This window comes from Lygodium microphyllum, chromosome 2, assembly GCF_053477565.2.
Source record: "Lygodium microphyllum isolate KBCC chromosome 2, Lygodium_microphyllum_v1.1.10, whole genome shotgun sequence".
In the NCBI taxonomy this organism is placed as follows: domain Eukaryota; kingdom Viridiplantae; phylum Streptophyta; class Polypodiopsida; order Schizaeales; family Lygodiaceae; genus Lygodium; species Lygodium microphyllum.
In genome coordinates this window covers 71103788-71126726 of record NC_141136.1, presented here as the reverse complement: position 1 = coordinate 71126726, position 22939 = coordinate 71103788, and the positions used below count along the sequence as shown (strand labels likewise).

Sequence of the window (22939 nt, the reverse complement as noted above, 5' to 3'; positions counted from 1 at the left end):
ATGCTTGGGTAGAGCCATTACTACACTAGGATCTAATTTGGAGGACCTATCACGGCGCGCTTCTTCTCCCAAACCTACTTGGAGGAGGTGCAAGGGGGCAAGGCCCCCTCTGTGGGGGTCCGGCGAGGGAGGGCATGTGGGGGTCCGGGGAGGGAGGGCAGTCCCCTCCGGCCCGCAGGGCCATTATGGTAAATGCCATGCGCGATTTGAAGGACCGTTTATAGCCAAGTTTTGAACTACTTGCTCTAGATTTCAGCCCAATGATAGATCTATGATGTGGTTTCGGCTCTATATGGTCTCTCAGTCAGTTTCAGGGTCTACACGTTAAAATTTCAAAGAATCCAAATTCGGCCCAACAGGTCCGAATTGCAAGGGCCGAATGCAACTGGTCCGAATGTCAAATTCGGCCAGTCCCCGACAGTGGTTGTTCGAGGCCCGAGTGGCCGACTGGCCGAGGGCCGAGTCAGATGAGCCGAGTCAAGTGAACCAAGGCCGAATGGTGAATTCGTGTTGGTCCGAGTGCTTCACTCGGACAGGCCGAGTCAAAGGCGTCCGAGTATAGTTGGTCGAGGGCCGAATACTAAAGGGCCGAACGGCCGAGTGGTCAGAGGCCCGATTCTGGGACTCGGCCCAAAATCGCCGTCACTCGGATGGACCGAGCGGGACGCGATTTTTGCCGGACTTCAAAGAATTTGTCGCACCAAGAGATCGAGGCCTTCCTCCCTGTTGAGCACCTCCAGATCCAAGCTACTCATGTAGGAGAAGGTATGGAATTACCTGTGCTTGGCAAATAACTCCTAGATGACCAGATAGAAGCAAGTCCACGCAATGAAGCTCTCTCCAACTCTCATGAAACCCTGCAATGCAAAATGTGGCCTTTCTTGCTACTCCAGGCCCCTTATCACCCTGCCCAGGCCTGTACTCACCTTAGTCTTGCTTCCTTTACTAACATTTAACCCAAATTTTCATTTTTTGCCATTCTATTATCTATTTCAGCCTGTTATACAGCAACAGAAAACCCTACTGTGTGCTCCAATGTTTTGCTCCTATCCTTCCTAAATGCAAGAAAAAATCATAAGGGAAATACCTACACTACTCCATCATGCTTTCCCAAGTCCAAAAACCAAAAACCTACTTGCTAAGGAGATCGAATACCTCTTCAAACTCCCTCGCTTCCTACCTACCTACCTCAAGCACCAGTTCGGGGAAAACCCTACTTCAATGCTCGATTCAAAGCGCGCAAGCGCTCAAGGCTTGAATCCGTTGATCCCGACAACTAAACCAAAATGTAGAGGTGATTAATCGACAAGACCCACGGACCGCTTATTGTTTCAAGCGTTCCAAGCTGAGCACTAATGGCTACCTCTCACATAGCCGACGCACCTTCCATCTCTACGAGTATAGTGAGCTTACCTCCATACTGATCGAGTTACCTCCTCTCCCGAGCACTCTAGTAGCTCCACAATCCAAATGCAAGCTTCAAGCAAGCTCCATCCTCGAGCTCCACACTCCAAGCTCCATTGCCGCAAGCAAGATAAGATAAGAGAAGAGAAGAGAATAAGAGAGGAGAAGATGGAGAGCTTCTCCTCTCCGGTCCCTCACCCTCACACACTCAATCCCTCACACTCTCACACTCCCTCTCTCAAGCACAAGCTCAAGCAAGCAAGCAACAAGAAGAAGAAGAAGAAGAAGAGAGCTCCTTTTGGCTACACACAAGAATGAGCTTCTCATTCACTTTTCAACTTTATATACAAAACCCTAAATCCCTTTTGGGCGGTCATCCCCTTATCCCCTTTTTTACATGGCCGGCCATGGCCTAGGCCCTTTTTCCCCTTGTCCTCTTATCTTCCTAGCTTCCTTTCCACCACCCGTCTACATTTACAAATTGCACGAGTGAGAGCCTGGTACTCTTAAAATAAATCATGGTGAGCCTTGCGCTTTTTTACAAAAGTATTGACTTGCACTATTTCTTGTGCGCCTTTTTCCTTTATTTAGGACTTTTCTACACTTCTTGTGTTTCCATATTTTCCTTGGCGCGCCTTCGTCTTCCGTTTCACTTTTGCATTGGCCTTTGTCTTCTGCTTTTGATTTTCTGGATTTTCCATCTTGTTCGTCTGAGGGTTAACAACCCTATTGCTCATCCAATGGAGGATCCCAAAGTGGGATGGATCATGCAGCCCTATGAGATCAGCTCAACTCTAGAGCTCAATCTTTCTTCTTTATGAGCTTATAGGTTTCTGTCCTAATGCATGTGCACAGGTTGCGGCAAGCAACGTAGGTGTGGACAAAGCTTGCTTCTTTGTACCATCAGAAGACATTTACCCACCAGATTACTCTCCAATAGAAATTATGAATACTTGATGTTGATGACTCTTCCACACTAAAGGACCACATCAACAAGTTGGATGACATGAGGGATGAGCTTGCATCTCTTGGCAAGATGATATCTTCAAAGGATATGGCCATGATTCTTTTGACTCAACTACCCTCACCCCGGTTTGGTATCTTCTACACCAACCTTCTTATATCAAGGACCCGTGATAAGGAGCTTCTATGGGAAAAGCTTGCCATGTTTGTTTTGGAGCACGACAAGCAAGCCAAAGAGATAGCCAATGGATCCACCACCACCAAAGCTTTTTTTGCATATTCAAAAGAGGGGAAGAAGAAGAAATGGAAGTCAAAGGCTCAACAACAGGAGAGCTTCAAGCTCTAACTCTGACTCGAAGAACCCTAAATGCCCATACTATCGGAAAGAGACATACCCAAAGGAGAAGTGTTGGAAGTTATACCCTCACCTTAGTCCGAGAGCAAAGGCTAGAGCTAAATCATCCAAGCCTTGCTCTACCTCTACACCATTTGTTACCCAGAAACCTATGTTTCTTCATATCCATGTATTGGAGAAGCCTTCTTCAATGGTTGGCATGTCTTCAAAGAGCCCTTGGCTCATTGATATAGTGGAACTTTGAGTCATATGACTCCACAAGGAGATTTAGTACAAGATCTTCATCTCTCTGAGGGTTTTGTCACTATTGGTGACATTTGTTCCATGCCTATTAGTGGTGTTGGCATTGTGTTGTTATTACCAGACCGTACTTCCTACTCCCTTTCACAAGTCCTACATGTTTCAAACTTTAGCTTTCCACTCCTCTCCGTTTATGGCTTGACTAGACTTGGTATCCATATTGTCTTCATTGAGCAAGCCGTTTTTATTGAGGATTCTTCTTCGGGAGCTATTTTGGTGAAAGGTTGACAAGAGGGCGGGCTTTACAAGCTCCATTACCCTTCTTTTATGCAGGATCCTTCAAGGCAATTGTCTATTGCTACACCTATTCCCACTTGTGCACCCTCTATTCCACAAGTTCCTTCCCATCCCTCACCCTCTCCTCTAGTAATTCCCTCGTACCCTCCATCCCTTTCAAAGGGGGGCGATCTCAGTGATGCAGTTGTGGATTTCCTAGCCCCTAGTATTTCAGAGGGGGCTTCCAAGGATCTTGAGAAGCTTCTTCGTCGACGAACTTCATCGACATTGGCATTCCTCTTGCCATCCCACGATCTGTTTCTTCTTTGGCCTTTTGCCATATCCAGGATCTGAGAGGGGATGTTAGCAATCGTGATTATCATGCTTTGTCATCTCCAACCTATAAGTGTCAATATAAGTCATACGAGGACTTTATGAGCTCTGACATGTCTATCACGTTTTGATGGAGGAGGTAGCTCATTCTAGAGCAATCATCTAGATAGCTTGTTCGAAACAATGTGACTTGGTCATCAAGGAACTTTGGAGCCCCTATAGTGGAGAATTCAGCGAGAAGTCACCAATACTCGGCCAACTTGACCTTAAGGTCATCTCGAGCAATGATTTTGAAGTTTTGAAGCTCATGGTTGAGATTTATACGACAGGTCCTATCTCGAGTCACATAGCAGTTAGTCAAGTGTCTCCACCACTCTAATGCAAGGTCAAAGTGTTGTAGGTGTGAGTGAAATTCAGGTACAAGACCTTGCATCAACTTGATGATAACAGAGGCATTTTTGGCCTTCTATGAGCAGACAACCTCAAGTGGGACAAGTCATGGGTTTGGCTAGGGTTGATCGAGTGTCCCCCACTGACACCTTGGGCTGCGTGCAAGGAGTGATTCGTACTCATTGTATTCAGCTTTCTCTTTTGTTCAATGCAGATCATTCTTATCTTCTTGCTTTCTCTTCTTCTCTCCTTTTTTCTCTCCATGTTCATGATTCTCTTTCATTGCACACTCTCACATGGTATCATTCCTTATGTCCTGTCCTAGCCTTGGGATACCTATGATGGCACTGTCAACACAAGTGTTTGTTCTTCCTTCTCTTTCCAAAGAAGATCGTCTAGACAGATCAAATTATTCACTTTGGTCCTGTAAGGTGGAATGTATTCTTGACACCTTCAATCCTTGGGAGTTTGTTACCCAACCTACTCCCTATCTCGTGGTGGAGAATCCTCATGTGGGATCGATGATGGATCGTGCAACTCTATGGGATCGGCTCAATTCTAAAGCCCAATCTTTCCTCTTTATGAGCTTATAAGATTCTGTCCTAGTACATGCGCGTAGGTTGCAGCAAGCAGCAGAAGTGTGGACAAAGTTCTATGTGATCAGCTCAATTCTAGAGTCCAATCTTTCCTCTTTGCGAGCCTACAAGATTCTGTTCTAGTACATGTGTGCAAGTCTGCAAAGTAGCAGAAGTGTGGACAAAGCTTGCTTCTTTGTGCCATCACAAAACCTTTGCCCACAAGATTACTCTTGAGAAGAAATTAGGGATGCTCGCTATTGATGACTCTTCTTCCATGAAGGATTGCATCAATAGATTGGAAGATCTAAGGTATAAGCTTTTCTCCCACTACAAGATGATATCTTCAAAGGATATGGCCATGATTCTTTTGACTCAGCTACCATCTCCACAATATGATGTCTTCCACACCAACCTACTTACATCAAGGACCCGAGAGACTCTTCCATGGGAGAAGCTTGCCCCACATGTCTTGAAGTATGATAAGCGTCTCAAAGTGGTAGTCAGCAGATCCAACTCCAAGAAAGCTTTTACTTCAAGTATGAGAGGGAAAAAGGAGAAGAAGAAGAAAACAAAGGCTAAGCCCAAGAAGGAGAAACGGGAGCATTCTTCAGGCTCTAACACAAATTCAAAGAAGCCAAGATGCCCACATAGATCTAAGGGATGAGCTTTCCTCCCTCGACAAGACGATATCTTCAAAGGATATAGCCATGATTCTTTTGACTCAACTACCATCTTCACAATATGATGTCTTTCACACTAGCCTTCTTACATCGAGCACTCGAGGTTCTCTTCTATGGGAGGAGCGTCCCACGTGTCTTGAAGCATATCAAGCGTCGCAAAGAGGTAGCCAATGGATCCAACTCCATGAAAGCTTTTACTTCAAGTACAGGAGGGTGGAAGAAGAAGAAGGAGAAGACAAAGGCCAAGCCCAAGAAGGAGAAAGGAGGCTGTCAACTACTACAAAAAGACCTTGTAGATGCATGCAATACCATTTATGATGCCTACGAATATAAAGTGTCCATTTCAATATTTGTGAATTTACTAATTGTTGTAATTAAGTGCTTAATCAAGTTTTACCACCCTTTCCAAGAAGCAAGGTTAGTTTCATTGTGCCGTCAAAAATTGTAATCAAGGTGGTCAACCATCTGAGTCTCTAGTACTTACTGTTGGAGCTATATATAGCTCACCCTATCTAGACTAGGTCTCACCTATATATATATGTAGATTGTGATTGATATGAAATAGTCTTTAGGAGTGTACATAGTGTGTCTCTTCTCTCTCTCTCTCACGTCTCTACATATCTTCTCTCTCTACATCTCAACATGGTATCAGAGCTATCAAGATTAACTACAACCAATTCCTTCACGAAGACAATCAAGAAGTATACCTATGTAGTATCTCTTCAATTCTTGATTCATGTTCTTTTGATGCTTAAATTTGATGTATTGTGTACGTTATGAGCATCTTATGTTCTGAATTTTAAGCATAGAAAAAGTTCACTCAATCATCATCGCTCATCATTTAGATTGCAAATATGTTAAATTGTAGATGCGCCTTGCTTGGATACCCTAAAAGTTTCTATTTGGGAAACTCTTAAGGCGACGCCTTTCTCAAGAAAACCACTTTTTGTGATATGCTAGGACTCACAAGCTTTCTTCCTAGCAAATCCTGCTCAATTTGGAGTTTTATGGCAGAAGTTATGTCAATTCAAATAGATTGGACTTGAAACAAAAAAACAAATAGGAGAACAGCTTTTCATGCAGACTTCTACGACACGAGTTTCGTCACAATCTCACTCTTGAGTTTCCGCCAAAATTCACCAGATCATCATCTATTCTTGGACAAAAAGTAAAGCGATAACGTTTTCTCATCTTCGTTGGGCCAATTTATTCTCACACACATTTTGTCTATTCTGGGTCGCTTTATTCTCCCCACATTTCGTCTATATTGGGTCTCTTTCTTTTGGAATATGCTTTTTAAACTAAACCTCTTTCTTTACAACATAGCTTCTGTGTAAGACTTGTTGTGTTGTACTTTCATCGTCGTTTTATCTATGGTGTGTAGATTCTGTGATCTCATTTTGTACATATTCTCTCAGCCAAATATGTCAAATTCTATAATCATCAATGAATTTCCTTCTCGACAACATTCTATCCCTCACTTTTAAGGACAAGGATTCCTTCGATGTGTTAGAATTTGCCAATTCTATGGGCAATGCCCAATGTAATTTGTGTGGTGTGGACACTTATTATAGTGTCAATGTAAGGTGTGTACACCTAGTGTCTTAGAAACTTAAAGTAGTGACGCTAGGCTCTAGAGTAAAATAAACCTAACTCTAGTTAGTTCGTGGAAGGCTGGTTAGGTCAAACCCTTGACCTAAACATAAGTTGTACTTTCACTCTATCTTTCTTTCTAGCAAGTACACTTTTTTTTTTGCTTCAACTCACTCTCTTGCTGTCATTGTCTCTCCTCTCTCTCTCCATAGCTGGCTGCCATTTTCCAACATTTGGTATTAGAGCAGCTCGTATGCGCGGATTCCATTCAGCCACCGTTAGCCGATACCATCCCGCCCAAGGTCCTACTGCTGCCAGCTTGGTTCTCAGCTCGAGGAAGAGTTTTCAGCTCCTGTGAGGTGCTGTTGAAGTGGAGGAGCTGTAGCTGAGCCGTCTCTTGTCTACTCCAAATCTGTCCAGATCAGCCATCAGCTCCAAATCTGTGCATTTGCTCCAGATCTGTCCAGCTAAGTCATCTGCTCCAGATCTGCTGTTTTCAGCCTGCGCGCAGCCCTGCACGTAGTCCAACGCGCAGTCCCACATGCAATCTTGCACACAGCCCGAGGAGCTGCTGTTTTGGAGGAGCTGCTGCACGTAGTCCTGCCCGCCGATTTCTGCAAACCCTAAAAAGTGCAAAAACATTAATTTTCAGATTTTGGGGTTTTCTTGAAATTTCTAGAATTTCCAGTCTATTTCAGCCATCTCCTCTCGAATCTCAGCTCGTGCTGCTCAAAAAATTGGGGCTTTTGCCTGATTGGAGGCCCTTTGTGCAAATTGTTACCAAACTCATAGACATTGCGCAATTTCTTCCACATTGGCTCAAGAAAATTTGGGGCTTTTCAATTTTTTGGATCCGGCACGCATCATAAGGCAGATTTCAGCTGTTGTTCACTGCTGACACACATCCCAAGGTGACATTTCTGCAAAAATTCCAGCTGTAAGGTACAAATTTCTTCAATTTCTTAGAAATTTTAGAAGAAAATTGGGACTTTCGCCCGGCACGCATTCCAAGGCAAGCAACAAGTAGTATAGTAGCATTTAATTGCTGTTACAGTCAAATTGGGCATAGAATTTTTGGAAATTTTAGTAAATTTTGGTAAGAATCAACATTAAGTTGCTGTATTTTGTACTTTTGTGGGCTCACATTTCGAGGCGAGTGTGGTACAGCAGTATAGTGCTGTAATTTACTGGCTGAGTGTTGATTTGGGTGGCATTGTGCACACTTTGGCATTTGAGTGACAGTTTGGTATTTGTTTCTTAATCCCATGGAGGATTTTGGTACTCTAAGGAGTATACTCTACACTTCAGCATTGAAGTATTTGCCTGCCGATTTTTGTCTATCATTGACAGCATAGCACGCCAGGGGAATAATGATCAAAGTAACATCCTTCGTGTCCTCACTCAGGAGGACAAACTTGATGGCTCAAACTACCCACTGTGGAGTTTTATGGTCCGTAACCTTCTTGTGGTGAAGGACTTGTGGAACTATGTTACAAGTGATTTGCAATGACCAGGAGGTCTTGCACCTCAGACACCTCAGCATAACGCTCGAGGACAGGTTGCTGGTGCTGCTCGTGGTGGTATTGATGCTGCTATTGCTGCTGCCCCTCCTCTCCCTCCTACCGAGGATCAGAGGAAATGAGACTCAAAAGATGCACAGGCACTTTCTCTGATTGCCTTGTCAGTGAAAAGGGCAATTATTCCGCACATTCGGTCTTGTAAGACCTCAAAATCAGCATGGAATGTACTTGAGCGTATATTTGCAGCACGCAATGAGGCCAGGATATCCTATCTCCGCAAAGAGTTGACCAATGTGACCATGGATGAAGGTGATAGCATGACAGAGCACCTTACTCACATACAGGATTTGCATGAGCAGCTACTCAATGTTGATGAGGTCATTCAGGATGCTGAATTGGTAAACATCACACTAAACTCTCTTCTAGAGTCGTATCTTGGTTCCCACACCTCTTTGATGTTGTCTTTGAGGGGGGGACAGCAGCCCCATACATTTGTGGAGTTGGAAGGCCTCTTGCTACAAGAGGCACAAACTCGAAAGAATGTGGCACTGCATTCAGGTAATGTGGATATGCTTTCCAAGTTCAAAGGCAAAGGAAATGTCAAGCAAAATGTAAAAAATCAGCAAAAGGGTAATTCTTGACAGCCATCAAATAAGGTTGTCCAAGACACGGAAAAGACTAAAAGGAAGGGGAAATGCCATTATTGCAAGAAGCCTGGTCACTATATCGATAAATACAGAAAGAGATTGGCCAAAGAGAACAAAAAGAACTCCAGTTTGGCTGTCTAAGAAACATTAGCCAACAAATCTATTGATGATGATACTTCAGCCAACTTTGTAGAGGAGGACTATACATTTCTTACATAAAATTATGATTCTTCAATGGCTAATTCAGCATTTAATGTTGCTGAAACGCAGCAAACATGGTATTTTGACAGTGGGGTATCAAAGCACATCACTTCCAAGAAGTGTTTGTTTACCTCTTTGCATTCAGCCCCTGCTAGGAAGCCTGTTACATGTGCGAACAGTAGCAGTTATGATGTATGTGGCATTGGGACAGTCACTATTGCTACTGTAGATGGTTGTGATTTCATGCTTCTAGATGTCTTGTTTGTACTTGGCATTACAAAGAACTTGTTGTCTATCTCTGCTTTTAATAAGCATGGATTTCAGGTCATCTTTGAGGATGACAAATGCATTGTTAGAGACAAAGAGATGGATTATGCACTTAGGCTGTCCGGCACCCTGCATAAGGGTCTATTTTGGTTGGGTACATATGACAGACAGTCTCATGATGCTTTAGCAGTCCCCACTCTTTCACCCGCTATACAAAATGCAGAGCTATGGTATGCCTGCTATGGACACATGAGCTTTGGGAGTTTGATGACCCTTCAGAGGTGTCATATGGTAGATGCATTGCCTCCAATGGAGACTCCACCTCCTCATGCATGTGAAGGGATGTATTTTAGGCAAGATGCATAGGTTTGCCTTCAAAAAGGATGGTGCAGTGCATGCTGTCCGAAAAATGCAGCTTATTCACTCTGATGTTTGTGGTCCCATGAGGACACGTGCACTTGGAGGTCATCAGTACTTTGTTACATTTATTAATGACTACTCTCGATATACATGGGTGTATGGGCTAAAGGCAAAATCTGATGTGTTCATGCATTTCAAACATCTTGTTGCAAAGCTTGAAGCTGAAACTAACTTAAAAGTGCAGACACTTCGCACAAATAGAGGGGGGGAGTACATGTCTCGTGCTTTTGAGACATATTTGCTTGATCATGGAATTATGCATGACTCGTTGTATGCTAAAAAGCAAGGGGCTACCTCATAAATTTTGGCTAGAAGGCCTTCAGTGTGCAAATCACGTGTTGAATCCTGCACCCACTAAGGCACTCAAGACAATCACACCGTTCGAAGCTTGGCATGACAAGAAACCCAAAGTAGACTACTTTCGAGTGTTTGGTTGCATAGCCTATGCACATGTTCCGAAAGAGCTTCATGGGAAGCTTGATGACAAGGCTGTAAAATGCATATTTATTGGCTACAGTTCGGAGAGCAACGGCTATCGCTTGTATGACCTATGCACAAAGAAAGTCTTTGTCAGTAGGGATGTCCTACTTGCTGAAAATGCTGCATTTTCACATGATTAGTTTCAAATGCCAGCCACCCATGACATTGGTGATGTCTTTGAGGGTCTTTTGCCACTTACTTTGGAGTCTGTGCCTGCTGTAAATGGCACAACAGACTTAATACAGCAAGTTGTTGTTGCACAATATGCTCCCAAACATCAGGGTATCAATGATGGTTTGCCACATGCAGTGGAAGAAGCAATACAGCATGAAAGGGCTACTGTAAATGCAGCCAAAACAGACCCAAGATGGCTGTTACAAACTCTCCAAGAGAGTAAAATGGATGCTCCTATACCTCAATGCACTAGAAGGGCTGCTAGAAATGCAGCAAATGATGTAGGGGGGGGACATTTGATTGATTTTACGGAAGTAGAGGATTGTGATGAGCATGTGTTTATGAGCTCACTATTGGATGATGATGAGCCTACTTCCTTGGGCGAAGCTCAGCAAGATGTACATTGGATACAGGCCATGCAGGATGAGTTAGACTCTATTGCCACTAACTCTACAAGGGATCTTGTGGATTTACCACCTGGCAAGAAGGCCATTGGCACAAAATGGGTTTTTAAACTCAACACAAGGCTAATGGTACAATTGACAAGTATAAAGCACGGTTGGTAGCAAAAGGCTATGCACAAAAGAAGTGCATAGAATATGAAGAAACTTTTGCTCCTACATCCCGTATGAGTACGGTGAGATGTGTGATTGCTATGGCTGGAAAGTACATCAGTTGGATATTAAGACAACATTCTTGAATGGGGATTTGCATGAGGATGTTTATGTGTCACAACCTCTAGGGTTTGTGATTAAAGGGAAAGAGCACATGGTATGCAATCTGCATAAAGCTCTTTATAGTCTCAAACAGGCTCCTCGTGCATGGTACTCCAAAATTGATGCTTATTTAGCTAGCAAAGGGTTCAAAAATAGTCCAACTGCTCCCACTCTATACATTAAGAATGAGGGGGGGACTTGCTGATTATCATTCTTTATGTAGATGACATGCTGCTCACTGGACCTACAAAAGAAAAAATTGCAGATTTTAAGGCTGAATTAAAACATGCATTTGCTGTGTCAGATATGGGCTGCCTACACTATTATTTGGGGATTCAATTCATCCAAAATCAGTATGGTATCATCATGTCACAGTCACAATATGTGGATAAGCTGTTACATAGGTTTAGTATCAAAGATTGCAAACCTATGTGCACTCCTATGGAGCCACAGGCTTAAAGCTGTCTATGCATAATGGTGAAGAGATGTTTGATGTTACAATTTACAGTCAGGCTATTAGCTATCTTATTTATCTTTGCAACACACGCCCTGACATTCAGTATGCAGTATTTCACCTGAGCAAGTATATGCATAGCCCACGGACCATACATTGGCAAGCTATTAAGCGAATCTTCAGATATTTGCAAGGTACTCAGTCACATGCATTATTATTTCCTAGGGGGAGAGACTTGCACTTACAGGCTTACAGTGATTCAAATTGGGCTGGTGATATAGACACTAGGCAGTCTACTAGTGGACACTATTTCTTTCCAGGCCATTCATGCATTTCATGGCTAAGCAAGAAACAACCTACAGTGGCTACCTCGTCTCATGAGACTGAGTACAGGGCAGCCTTCACAACAACAATGAAATGTGTATGGTTGCGCAGATTGTTGGTTGATCTACATTTACCATTGGAGGGTCCTACACCCATTCTTTCTGATAGTCACAGTGCTATTGCAGTAGCACGAAATCCTGTGTTTCATGCTCGCACGAAACACATAGAGGTGCATTACCATTATGTTAGAGAGAGATGCTATACAAGAGAGATCAGCTTGATGTATATACCCACACAAAAAAATGTTACAAACATTTTCACCAAGGCACTACCACACAAGAAGTTTGAGGCTTTTCAAAAGTCCTTAAACTTGTTACCCTTTGGTAATTGATCATCTTTGTACTTCATCACATTAACACTGCAGGGGGGTGTTAGAATTTGCTGATTCAATGGGCAGTGCCCAATGTAATTTGTGTTGTGGACACTTATTAAAGTGTCAATGTAAGGTGTGTACACCTAATGTCTTAGAAACTTAAAGTAGTGACACTAGGCTCTAGAGTAAAATAAACCTAACTCTAGTTAGTTCGTGGAAGGCTGGTTAGGTCAACCCTTGACTTAAACATAAGTTGTACTTTCACTCTATCTTTCTTTCTAGCAAGTACTCTCTTTTTTTTTTGCTTCAACTCACTCTCTTGCTGTCATTGTCTCTCCTCTCTCTCTCCATAGCTGGCTGCCATTTTCCAACAGGATGGAAAGTAAAGATGTTGCTAATCCTTGAAGGCAATGACATGCATGATATTGTTCTTGGTGATTATGAATATCCACCTCAATCAATTGATTAGGCTCGTAATAATACCCTTGTAACTGAAGGACCTATCTTTAAAGAATGACAAACTATTTATAATGAGTAGGTCACAGACGCAACAAAGTAGCTCGTCGGTATATCCTTTCTACTCTTCAAGAATCTCTTATACTTTGATGTATGTAATCTTTCAACCTCACAAGCTACATGGGTTGATAGCAAATTTTGAGAAGAAATCTATTATAGAGATACTTTATCTTCATAGTCAACTCACAGAGTTACAATACAAGTTACAACATCGGAACAAATATGACAACACATATCAAATCATTCAAGAACGTTATCAATCAGCTTGTTGCTGTTGGTGATGCCATTCCACGAAAGCAATTGGTAACATAGCTTCTTGACACTGTAAAGGATCCTGCTTATGAGAATATTGTTGTCATATTATCTAACAAAGATGGGATCAATTTTGATTAAGTTTGCATATCTTTGATTGAATATTTACAATGACATGAATGACGACACACAAATCAAGAAACAACTATAATCTCACAAGAAAACACATAGTCACAACAAATCGACCAAGCTTTACTTGCTTGAAGGCGTTCCTTTCTATGCTTCACATGTAGGAGTCATCGTGGTGGTAACTTCTCTCGTCGCAAGTTTCCAAATAGACATTGTTATTATTGCAATAGAAATGGTCACACTACAGATGATCGCTGGGCAAAACAATATGATGAAGAACATTGTATTACAAATAAACAACCATGTTTATCCAAAGATTATTCTCCTTGTGACTACTGCAAAAAGAGTGATCATCCGACCCATCTATGTTTCAAGAGGCGTTTTGATTCAGATCGTAATAGAGTATATGCTACTACACATGACAACACTACTAAAGAAGCAAATTGTGTGAGTTATTCTATCTCCGAAAATGATACTTTATATTTGTGATGGATCTCTTTTTATTATTGATTTGACATTGTTATTATTTTGAATGTGAGTTTGTTTTGATTTCTTGTGATTGTTGAAAATGGTTGATAATTTTCCTGAGTTCCATGGTAATCATACTGACGATCCTGAAAGATTTTTAGAAAAAATAGAGCTGTGTTGTTTGATAGAGAGAGTGACTAATCCTAAGGATAAACTCCATATTCTTAGGTATCAATTGTAGGGAGAAGCACGAAATTGGTTGCTTGACTTTAAGAGAAACGAGCAACATGACATATATGATATCAGTCCCAATGGTTACATAATTATTATTCTATTCCTGTCAAGAAATTGGTTTATATTACTGATGACACAAACTGTCAAGTCAAAGGTATAGGTGATTTGTATCTCGGTACTCTTTTTCCAACAAGAATTCTGCATGGAGTTTTACATGTCCCAGATCTACAAAGGAATCTTCATTCAATTGCAAGTCTTGTGGATCTTAGTCTCTTTGTTGGTTTTGACCTTACCAAGTGTCACATTAAGAAAGACGGCCAAACCATAGCTGTCGCTCCTCGAAATGGTAATCTTTTTAAGTTATCTTTAAATGAAGATGTTGCAAATGTTGTTACAACTCCTGGTGATCTTAATAGCAAATTATGGCATCATCACTTTGTTCATTCTAATTTTTCTAAGCTTGTCGATCTTTATTGGCATGACCTTGTTCAAGGCATGGAGTTCAAAGCTCATCCTCACATGGGTATTTGTGAATATTGTGCACTTGAAAAGCATTTTCGAGTACCCTTTTCCACTTCCTACGACTGCTCCTGGTAAAATATCAATTACTACTTGGACAAGTGAAACTCCTTCTGTTTCATATTTCGAATCTTTGGATATATTGCTTATACTCATGTACCCAAAGAGACTCGCAAAAAACTTCATCCTCCTAGTTTGAATGTTATTTTCATTGGATATTCAATTTTTTCTGAGAGGTATAAGTTTTATAATCCATCCTCCAAGAAAATAATCATAAGTTGTGATGCTATTTTCAATGAGCAACTTATGGGCAACACATGGTCTCAGGAGGATGCTGGGAGGAGAACACCAATACCCATCAGTATAGTTGGGATAGCTTCTTTGTTTAGTAAAGGTCCTAGGTCAACCATCCCCCATTCTCTTCAAAGGGCATAGATTACTCAATAGGATGAAAACTAATTGAAAACCCTCACTTAAAGTTAAATCTATTTAAAACAATCAAAAGCCCTCCAACAACATCAACAACAAAAAACATAGCAAAGTCCACTATGGTTACCTCCTTGTGGGCCACTTTGCAACCAATGAGCACCCTTTGTTTGATGCCTTGGCCTCTCTGAAGTGAGCATTTGGGGCTCCCTTGGCAAGATAACCATTGCCTCTGTAACCTTGGTAGGTCACTGGGTAGTTGATGTGTATCCTTTGCTCAATGCCCTGGCTGCCTTCGGGAAAAGAAATGAAAATTTGGGCTTGGGCTAGTGCAGTCTCTCTCTTTCTAGTTTTGGGCTTGAGAGAGGGCATTGAGCTAAAATAGTCTCAAAACTTAATTAAATTAAACCTTTATTTTAAAAAAATGGGTTCCTAGAGAGGGTATGTATTGTGAGAGTGCGCTGCGGAAGAAGGAATACGAACATGGAGAGAGAGAGAGAGAAAGCAGAAAATAAGGAAGAGAAATCTGCACTGACTGAAATGAATGCTGAATACAAACGGGAAGGCGGAAGGAGACTGATCAGTCCCTGCACACAGCCCACAGCGTCAGTGAGGGCACCAGATCAGGTTGATGATGATGCCAGCACCACCACGGGGGAGGAGTGTCGGAGGGGGGCTGCCTATAAATAGCCAAAATGAGGGAGCAGCCCCAAACCCTAAAAATGCCCTAAAATGGGCGCCCCACATCAATGACCAAAAAAGTGGCCGGGCAGCCAATGGCTGCCCACTAAAAGAGGCCAAAAAGAAATGCACATCCTAAGACAGCCAGTCGAGAGTGACAAGCCTCCCCCATCATAACACATGACAAACATGTCAGAGCTCCTAATGTCCTCGTCTAGATGACAAGGCATGACAAACATCACTGCTAACATGTATCCCATAGCCACAAACCCTCATTGGGAGGGCCAAAACTTTCTATAAATAGACATATTGCCCTCCATCCAACCTTAATCTCCTTTTCGTAGCTTGTAGGTGCCAAAGCTTTGCTGTCTACACCCTATATGTGGAAGATATCTCAGCCTGAAGCTATCTACCATTGTGTTCTTCCATTAAGCGCCTGCTTCTCAACCATTCCTCACAGATTTGGGTTGTTTCCAGCCATATCCACCCTACTGGTCATCAAGGCAAATGTTGTCTGCACCTCGAAATTTGCATTTATCACTACACACTACCTAAAACTCAACATTTGGTGCAACTGCGTTGTTATCTACAGTTGACGACCTCCAAACAACTTACCTCTTGCTTTATCTACTACTGTCCAACCTAAAACATCATTGCTAGTGCTGTGTTTTGCCTGTTCTGCTGCCCCCCAACCTCACCAACACTCCTAAGTGCTGCATTTTACTGATTGCAGCAATCACCAGCTCCCACATCGTGAACCTATTTTGCATTTTCTATCTTCTAACCATCTATCTCACTGATCCAACATCCTACTACTGCGTTTGCTGCTACTAGACACATACAAAGACTACCTTGCTGCATTTTGTGATTTGTCAGAGTACAACACACTCTCCAACTTACCCTAGCCCTAACTATGTCCTTTATCAGTCTATGCATTTGTCATAAGATTGCTTTTGTGTTTTCTGTGATAGAGTATTTCTTTAGAGGATCTAGTACCATTGCCCAAGGGCAAAAAAGCTATCGGTTATAAATGGATCTATAAAATAAAGCATAATGCAAATGGCTATATTAGCAAGTATAAGACTAGGTCGGTTGTGAAAGGCTATGCACAAACATATGGCATACACTATGAAGAGGCATTTAGTCCAATTGCCAAGATGCCCATTGTCAAATATACAATTGTTTTGGCAACAACAAAAGTTTAGAGTTTACAATGGATAGATGTAAAAAATTCTTTCTTGCATGGTGATTTACAAGGAGGGATGTATATGGAGCAGCTAGCAGGTTATGAGAATTTAGAGCATCCCACATATGTATGCAAGTTAAAGAAGACACTATATAAGCTGAAGCACCTAGAGCATGGTTTGACAAAATCGAAGAGCATCTTATCAACATTGGCTTTTTTGTTTCTAATGTAAATTATTCACTTTATGTAAAAAAGAGCGATGTAAACTTGGTCATCATAGTCATCTATGTTGATGATTTGATTATTACGTGTAATAATGACAATGGGATTGCTAATGACAATAGTCTTTTGAACTAGAAGTTTGAGATTAAGAACTTAGGTGAGCTAAGGATTACTTTCTTTGTATTGAGGTGATTAGATGTGCTTATGGTATATAGATATCCCAAATGCAATATGGCTTGCATATATTATCCAACTATGGTATGGCGACATGCAAGCCTCTTTTCATGCCATTGAAGCAAAATGTAAAGTTGAGGACTGATATTGGGAATGAGATAGAACACTCTACTAGATATGTGATGTCCACCTTGTATTTTGAACCTTTTTATACAGCAAGTAAGAATGTTTATGTATTTGAATATACAGATGCCGATTGGGCTGGTAGCATATCCGATAGAAGATCTACCAATGGATTCATGTTTTCTCTTGGTAGTACATGGATTGCTTAAAGCAACAAAAAACGACTAACAATTACTTTACCGAGTATAGAGGTTGAGTATAGATGTGCTACTATGGCAACATGTGAGATAGTATAGCTACAAAAGTTATTGGGTAATTTGGATGTGTAGAGAGATGGTCCAATTGTCATTCACTATGACAATATAAACAATGTACAATTGGCAAGAAACCCTGTGTTTCATGCTAGGAAAGACTACATTGAGATGCATTATTATCTTTGAGAGGAAACGTACTTGCAAGTCAAATTAACCTTGTATATGTTAGCACACAAAATCAAGTAGTTGACATTTTCACGACTGGTGGGTGCAAAGAAGCTTTGAGAATTTCAACACTTACTTGGAGTTACAAAAATGCAGTTGAGCTTGATGGGGACTATTGAGATAACAAGCTCAACACATGCAGACATTGATTATAGATTGCTTGGTTAGATGGGTCTGTACATTTATACTTAACACATCGATGGTCATTATGATTTTCATACGGCTATTGACTTATAACTTATTGTATTTGGTTAGCTACACCTACCTATAGCTGACTGAATTATAGTGTCAATCTATAGTCATGCACTATTTGACTTAGTAGATTACTTTCATTTTATATTGTATCTTATGTATACTTTATGTACCTTGTATTATGTGAGTAAGAAGAAAGAAAAACCAACAAGAAAACGTTTTGGTCTCCATCTCTCTTCTTGTGTTCTTGAGTGATCTTTTTATTATATGTATTATGTGTATTCAGCACGGTAGCTCAAGCTAGTCTCCCCATCACGCAATTCATGACAATAGAGACCTCATCGTTGTGCCTTTTATATTGGCATAAAAGCACACATAGTGGGAGAGATAAAAAACTTACATAGCCACTATTAGCAATGAGTCCATCATTGCACCTATAATAATGAGATTAAACATGCATACAATGGTGGAGAACTGATTGTCAACCCCTTGGGATAGAAAAGTTACTAGTTAAGAGCCTCAAACACTGTCGTTCTCATATTATATGGGCTTTTATTGCTTTTTGAATCTAGAGCCATTGTGAAACCTAGAAAAGATTGCTTAGTAGCTTCAAAGAGAGGTTCAAAAATTGGCTGCCTTATAGCCTTGCAAGCTAGAGTGTCCACTTGCCAATTTAACCAAGATAGAGTTGTGGAAGAATGCCACCCACAGACAAAATCATTTGTGTACCCTATAGGTAAACAATATCCTAGTGTTTCACATATTGGCTTGTGATGCCAAAGGAGGTAACATAAGCTCTTCTATGTCATGTGTTCTAGCTTTTGCTGAAGACAGGATTGCTAATTGAAAATAATTCAAACTTATCATCATTAAGAAACATTTGCCCTAGGTCACTGACAAATAAATATTATTGGAACCTGAGAAAGGGAAACCAACATGTTAGGGAGCTAGAAAATGCGAGAACTAGTTACCCGGCTCAATGTCAATTCAAGCTTTGAAACTTAAAGAGGTGGCATTTGCCTTTAGAAGTGAGGTCTCATATCATTAAATGGGAACTTCAAAATGAAAGAAAGCTGTTAGTTATCATTGTCGAGTACATTATGAAACTACAGCACAAAGAGTTCAAAGCAGTGATACTTTCCAGACACATTTAGGAGAGACAAACTAAATGTCAGGACGTGTTGCTAGATGCATCAAGATGTTTAATCGCTCCAGAGATGCCACTATTGTAGGGGTCTAAGCAACCAGAAAGGTATGATTTGCACAGCTTTAGAACATCTCTGCATTGGATCCCTACATTATCGATCTTCTGATTCACAAACAATGCATCTGGTTTTATGCAGAATGTTGGCACATACCATTGGGTGCGATGGATCTGAGGGTCTCAACTGGCTGAAATTGTGTGGATTGTATGATGGCCAATCTCCGAAAAGCGACCCCATTGGCCAACCGAATTAACCATACAGGAGTTCCTGCATCACATGAAAAGACTAGTCCATGTCATGATAGTGGAAACAATCACCATCATTGCCACCCATATCAGAGCAGCAGTTAGTTCGGCATCAGCATCACCATCTCCATGCTTGTAAACCAAAGGTTAGCAGCACCAATGCCTCTAGCGACAGCAAAGAACAGCCAAAACTGTGAAAACCGATGGTAGGATTCTTGCAATCCTTACATTCAGCAGCAATTAGTTCAGCGTCAATCACCAGCATCACCGAGGTTGTGAGCCATAGGTTAGGAGCAGCAATGCGTCTAGTAAAAGCAAAGAGCAGGCCCAAATTATAAAAAACCCATGGCCGCTTTCTTGGAATAAGATATGCAGAGGCCTCGAATCGACGAACCAAGGTGGGAAAAAATGGCTTAGCAAAGATGCCAGGAGCTCGAAGTGAGAGACAAACAAAAGCACAACAGACCACCAAAGGCGGGACAGTCAGAAAGAGGCTTACAGGAGCTTGCAGAACACGGACCTCTGGCTTCTGAGGAATCGGGATCTTCCTAGCAGAATGCTCGGTCACATGATCTTCATCTTCAGATGCATTACCTCTAACGAGCTTGCAACATAAAAAGGCCAATTAGTGCTTCGAGCATTACAAGATCGCCTCTTGTTTTTCGCCCCTTTGTCCTTCCGCAGCCTCTTGCCGGGGTGCGAAAACGTTCAATACGAATTAGGCCATAACCTGTCGGGTAGGACCATTGAAGGGGCCAATAGTGTCACGCTTCGCAATATTTTACTAAGGAAACAAGTAAATGTTACATTATATTATATAAGTAAATGTTATATTATATATGCCATATATATTATATATATGCCATATGATATGATGTACGCCTCTGATAAAAGGATGGAGCCAGCAATGCTCCAAAGAAAAAACCTTTTTCCTTTGAAAATGTAGAAACCCTTTTGAATGAAATTTTTAAAAAGTAAAATGCCTATATTTGAAGGTTTTCATACTAAAAGTCGGTTTTCTCACCTCTTAATCTTAGTTTGAGATAAATTTCAAATTTTGAAGATGAGAATACATCACACCAAGTTTTTTTCGAGCTCTAGGAGTCGACTATTCAAGCAATTATTTTTTCTAATATGAATCTTACTACTATATTATTTTTGCTGTAGGTTCAAAAAGCCCCAAACCTCCAGAGGGCTTCCCGAACCTACTCCATTTTTCAATCAAACCTTTTCCAATCCTTGAGTCCCTTCCCCTGTTTCTCACATGTAATCTCTTATTTTTTCTTCCGCCTCTCTTTTTCCATTAAAGCCTCCCTCACTCTCCCTCCCCCCTCCCCTCAACTCCCTTTTTTAAATTAAAACCCCCTCCCCTCTCCCTCACTTATAATCTCTCTCTTTCTTTTCCCCCTCCCCCCTCTCTCTCTCATGTGTAGGGCTTACGTTCTCTCTCTCTCTCTCTCTCTCTCTCTCTCTCTCTCTCTCTCTCTCTCTCTCTCTCATAGATTAAACTTTTTAATTTAAATTTTTTAATTGAAATAAGGAGAAATAGAAAAATATACAAAGAGAAAAAAAGAAAAAAGAGATGGAGGGAGAAAGGGGGAACAGAGAGAAAGAGAATTATAGAGATAGAAAATATACAATTTAAAAAAGAGAGAGGAGAGAGAGACAAAGAGAAGAAAAGGAGAGAGAAATAATAATGATAAGAGAGAGAATTTGAACACAGAGAGAGGAAATATTAAAAAAATTTAAAGAGATAATAATTAAAAAGGAAAAAAGAGGAGAGAGAAGGAAATGAGAGGAGAGGGGGGAGAGAGAGAGAGAAAGAAGAAGAAGGAGAAGAAGAAGAAAGAGGAAGAGAGATGGAAAAAATAGAAAATAGGAAAAAATTAAATTTAAATATTTTTTTGAGAGGAAGGGAGAGAGAAGGAGAGAGAGAAAATTTAAAATTTAAAAGAGAGTGAGGGAGAGAAGATAAAAAAAGAAAATTAGGAGAAAAAAAGGGAGCACAGAGAGAGAGAGAGGAGAAAAAGAGAGAAAATATAAACATAAAGAGAGAATTATATATAGGAAAATATAAATTTACATACTTTAAGAAAGATTAAGGGATGGGGGGAGGGGGGAAAGAAAGACGAAGAAGAAGAAGAAAAGAGAGAGAGAGAGAGAGAGAGAGAGAGAGAGAGATAGAGAGAGGGAGAGAAAAGTGTAGAGAGAAGAAAAGGAAAGAGAGAGAGAGAGAGAAAATAACATTTTTTAAAAGAGAATGAAGAGAGAGAGAGAAGAAAAAAAAAGGAAAAAAGAGGAGAGGGAGAGAGGAGGGGGGGAGAATAAAAGGAGAGAGAGAGAGAGAGAGAATAAAAGCGGGAGAGAAAAAAGGAGAGAGAGAGAGAGAGAATTAGACATAGGGAATTTGGGGGGGAGGGGGGAAGAGAGAGGGAGAAAGATAGTAAATTAAAAAATTAGAAACAGGTAGGAAAAAGAGGAGAGAGAAAGATAAGAAATGGATTGTTGAGGTAACTTTGCTAGGCTTCGTGCACACGGAATGCTAGTTGTATTTATAATATAATATTTATACTAGTCCACAAGTTTAGCTACCGTAAATCAATATTCCATAGTATAAGATGGCAAACCATGGCTTGTATCACAAGGAAGGTTGGGCCCTATCATGCATTCCCCTCTTGTTCTTTAAAAATTTGTTAACTTATTCGAGTTCATTTATGTTTAATAAAGTTGTCTATATCTAAGGTTTCAAATTTTAGATTCGCCATGTGGTCCACTTCACACAACAGCAACTAGGCATCCTTGAGAAGAGAATCACTGCTATAGAAATGAACTTAATGAAGTTGTTTCCAAATCCAAAGGCCTCCATGGAGAGAATAATCAAATCCAAGGAGATGCTTTCCTACACTTTCTCAAAATGGATTCATGGGCACTTACTAAGGCCCAATCTATTATTATAGTAAGGTTCAATATGCCATCTTGAATTTTTATTTGAAAGATAATTCCATATATATTATGGATGGATAATGCAAGGTAATAAGGATTTGATTTGGAGTAATAATACCTTAGCAGCTAGCATATAAGGCAAATTTTCCCGTTGCTTTTACAGAATGGATGTTAGTGTGAAACCTTTACCTTGCATGTAGTCTTGCGTATCACCTTAATTAACTCAATGTAAGTCTCCTTGGGGATTTCACCAATGCTAAAATAATGGATTATAAAAATAGTAATGTCTTGCTCACTTTCTTCCCATAACGACTCGGCATCGACCTCCTTGGTGATTCCACTACTACTTAAACAATGGCTAATAATTTTAGTAATGTCTTGGCTGCATTCTTCCCATAGCGACTTGAAAAACTCTATCAGTAAGACATCAAGGCTGAGTGACTTCTCGTCCTACAATTCCTCCATAACTCTAAAGAAGCTCGCTTTTTTCTTGAAAAACCCAAGGATAGTAATTATTTCTTCCAACACCTAGGTGAAAACATGATCTACCTCTCCAT

The 22939-nt window shown here is 40.8% G+C and overlaps 1 protein-coding gene across 3 annotated transcripts in view; it reads right to left on the bottom strand.

Annotated features, from left to right (window-relative positions):
- LOC148039878 (DET1 complexing ubiquitin ligase) overlaps nucleotides 1-20171 on the bottom strand; it is a 71702-nt gene extending 51531 nt beyond the window's left edge. The window contains exons 1-2 of one of the 3 annotated variants that reach the window (XM_087694999.1): nucleotides 20034-20171; nucleotides 19348-19461 (exon numbers count right to left, since the gene is read on the bottom strand). In XM_087694999.1, the coding sequence (XP_087551125.1) occupies nucleotides 19348-19431 (84 nt within the window). In that variant the 5' untranslated portion in view covers nucleotides 19432-19461; nucleotides 20034-20171. Of the gene's footprint in view, nucleotides 1-19347; nucleotides 19462-19938 lie in introns of all 3 variants that reach the window. The other 2 variants (XM_087694989.1, XM_087694978.1) reach the window with 2 other exon arrangements.
- Nucleotides 20172-22939: the final 2768 nt, after the last annotated feature.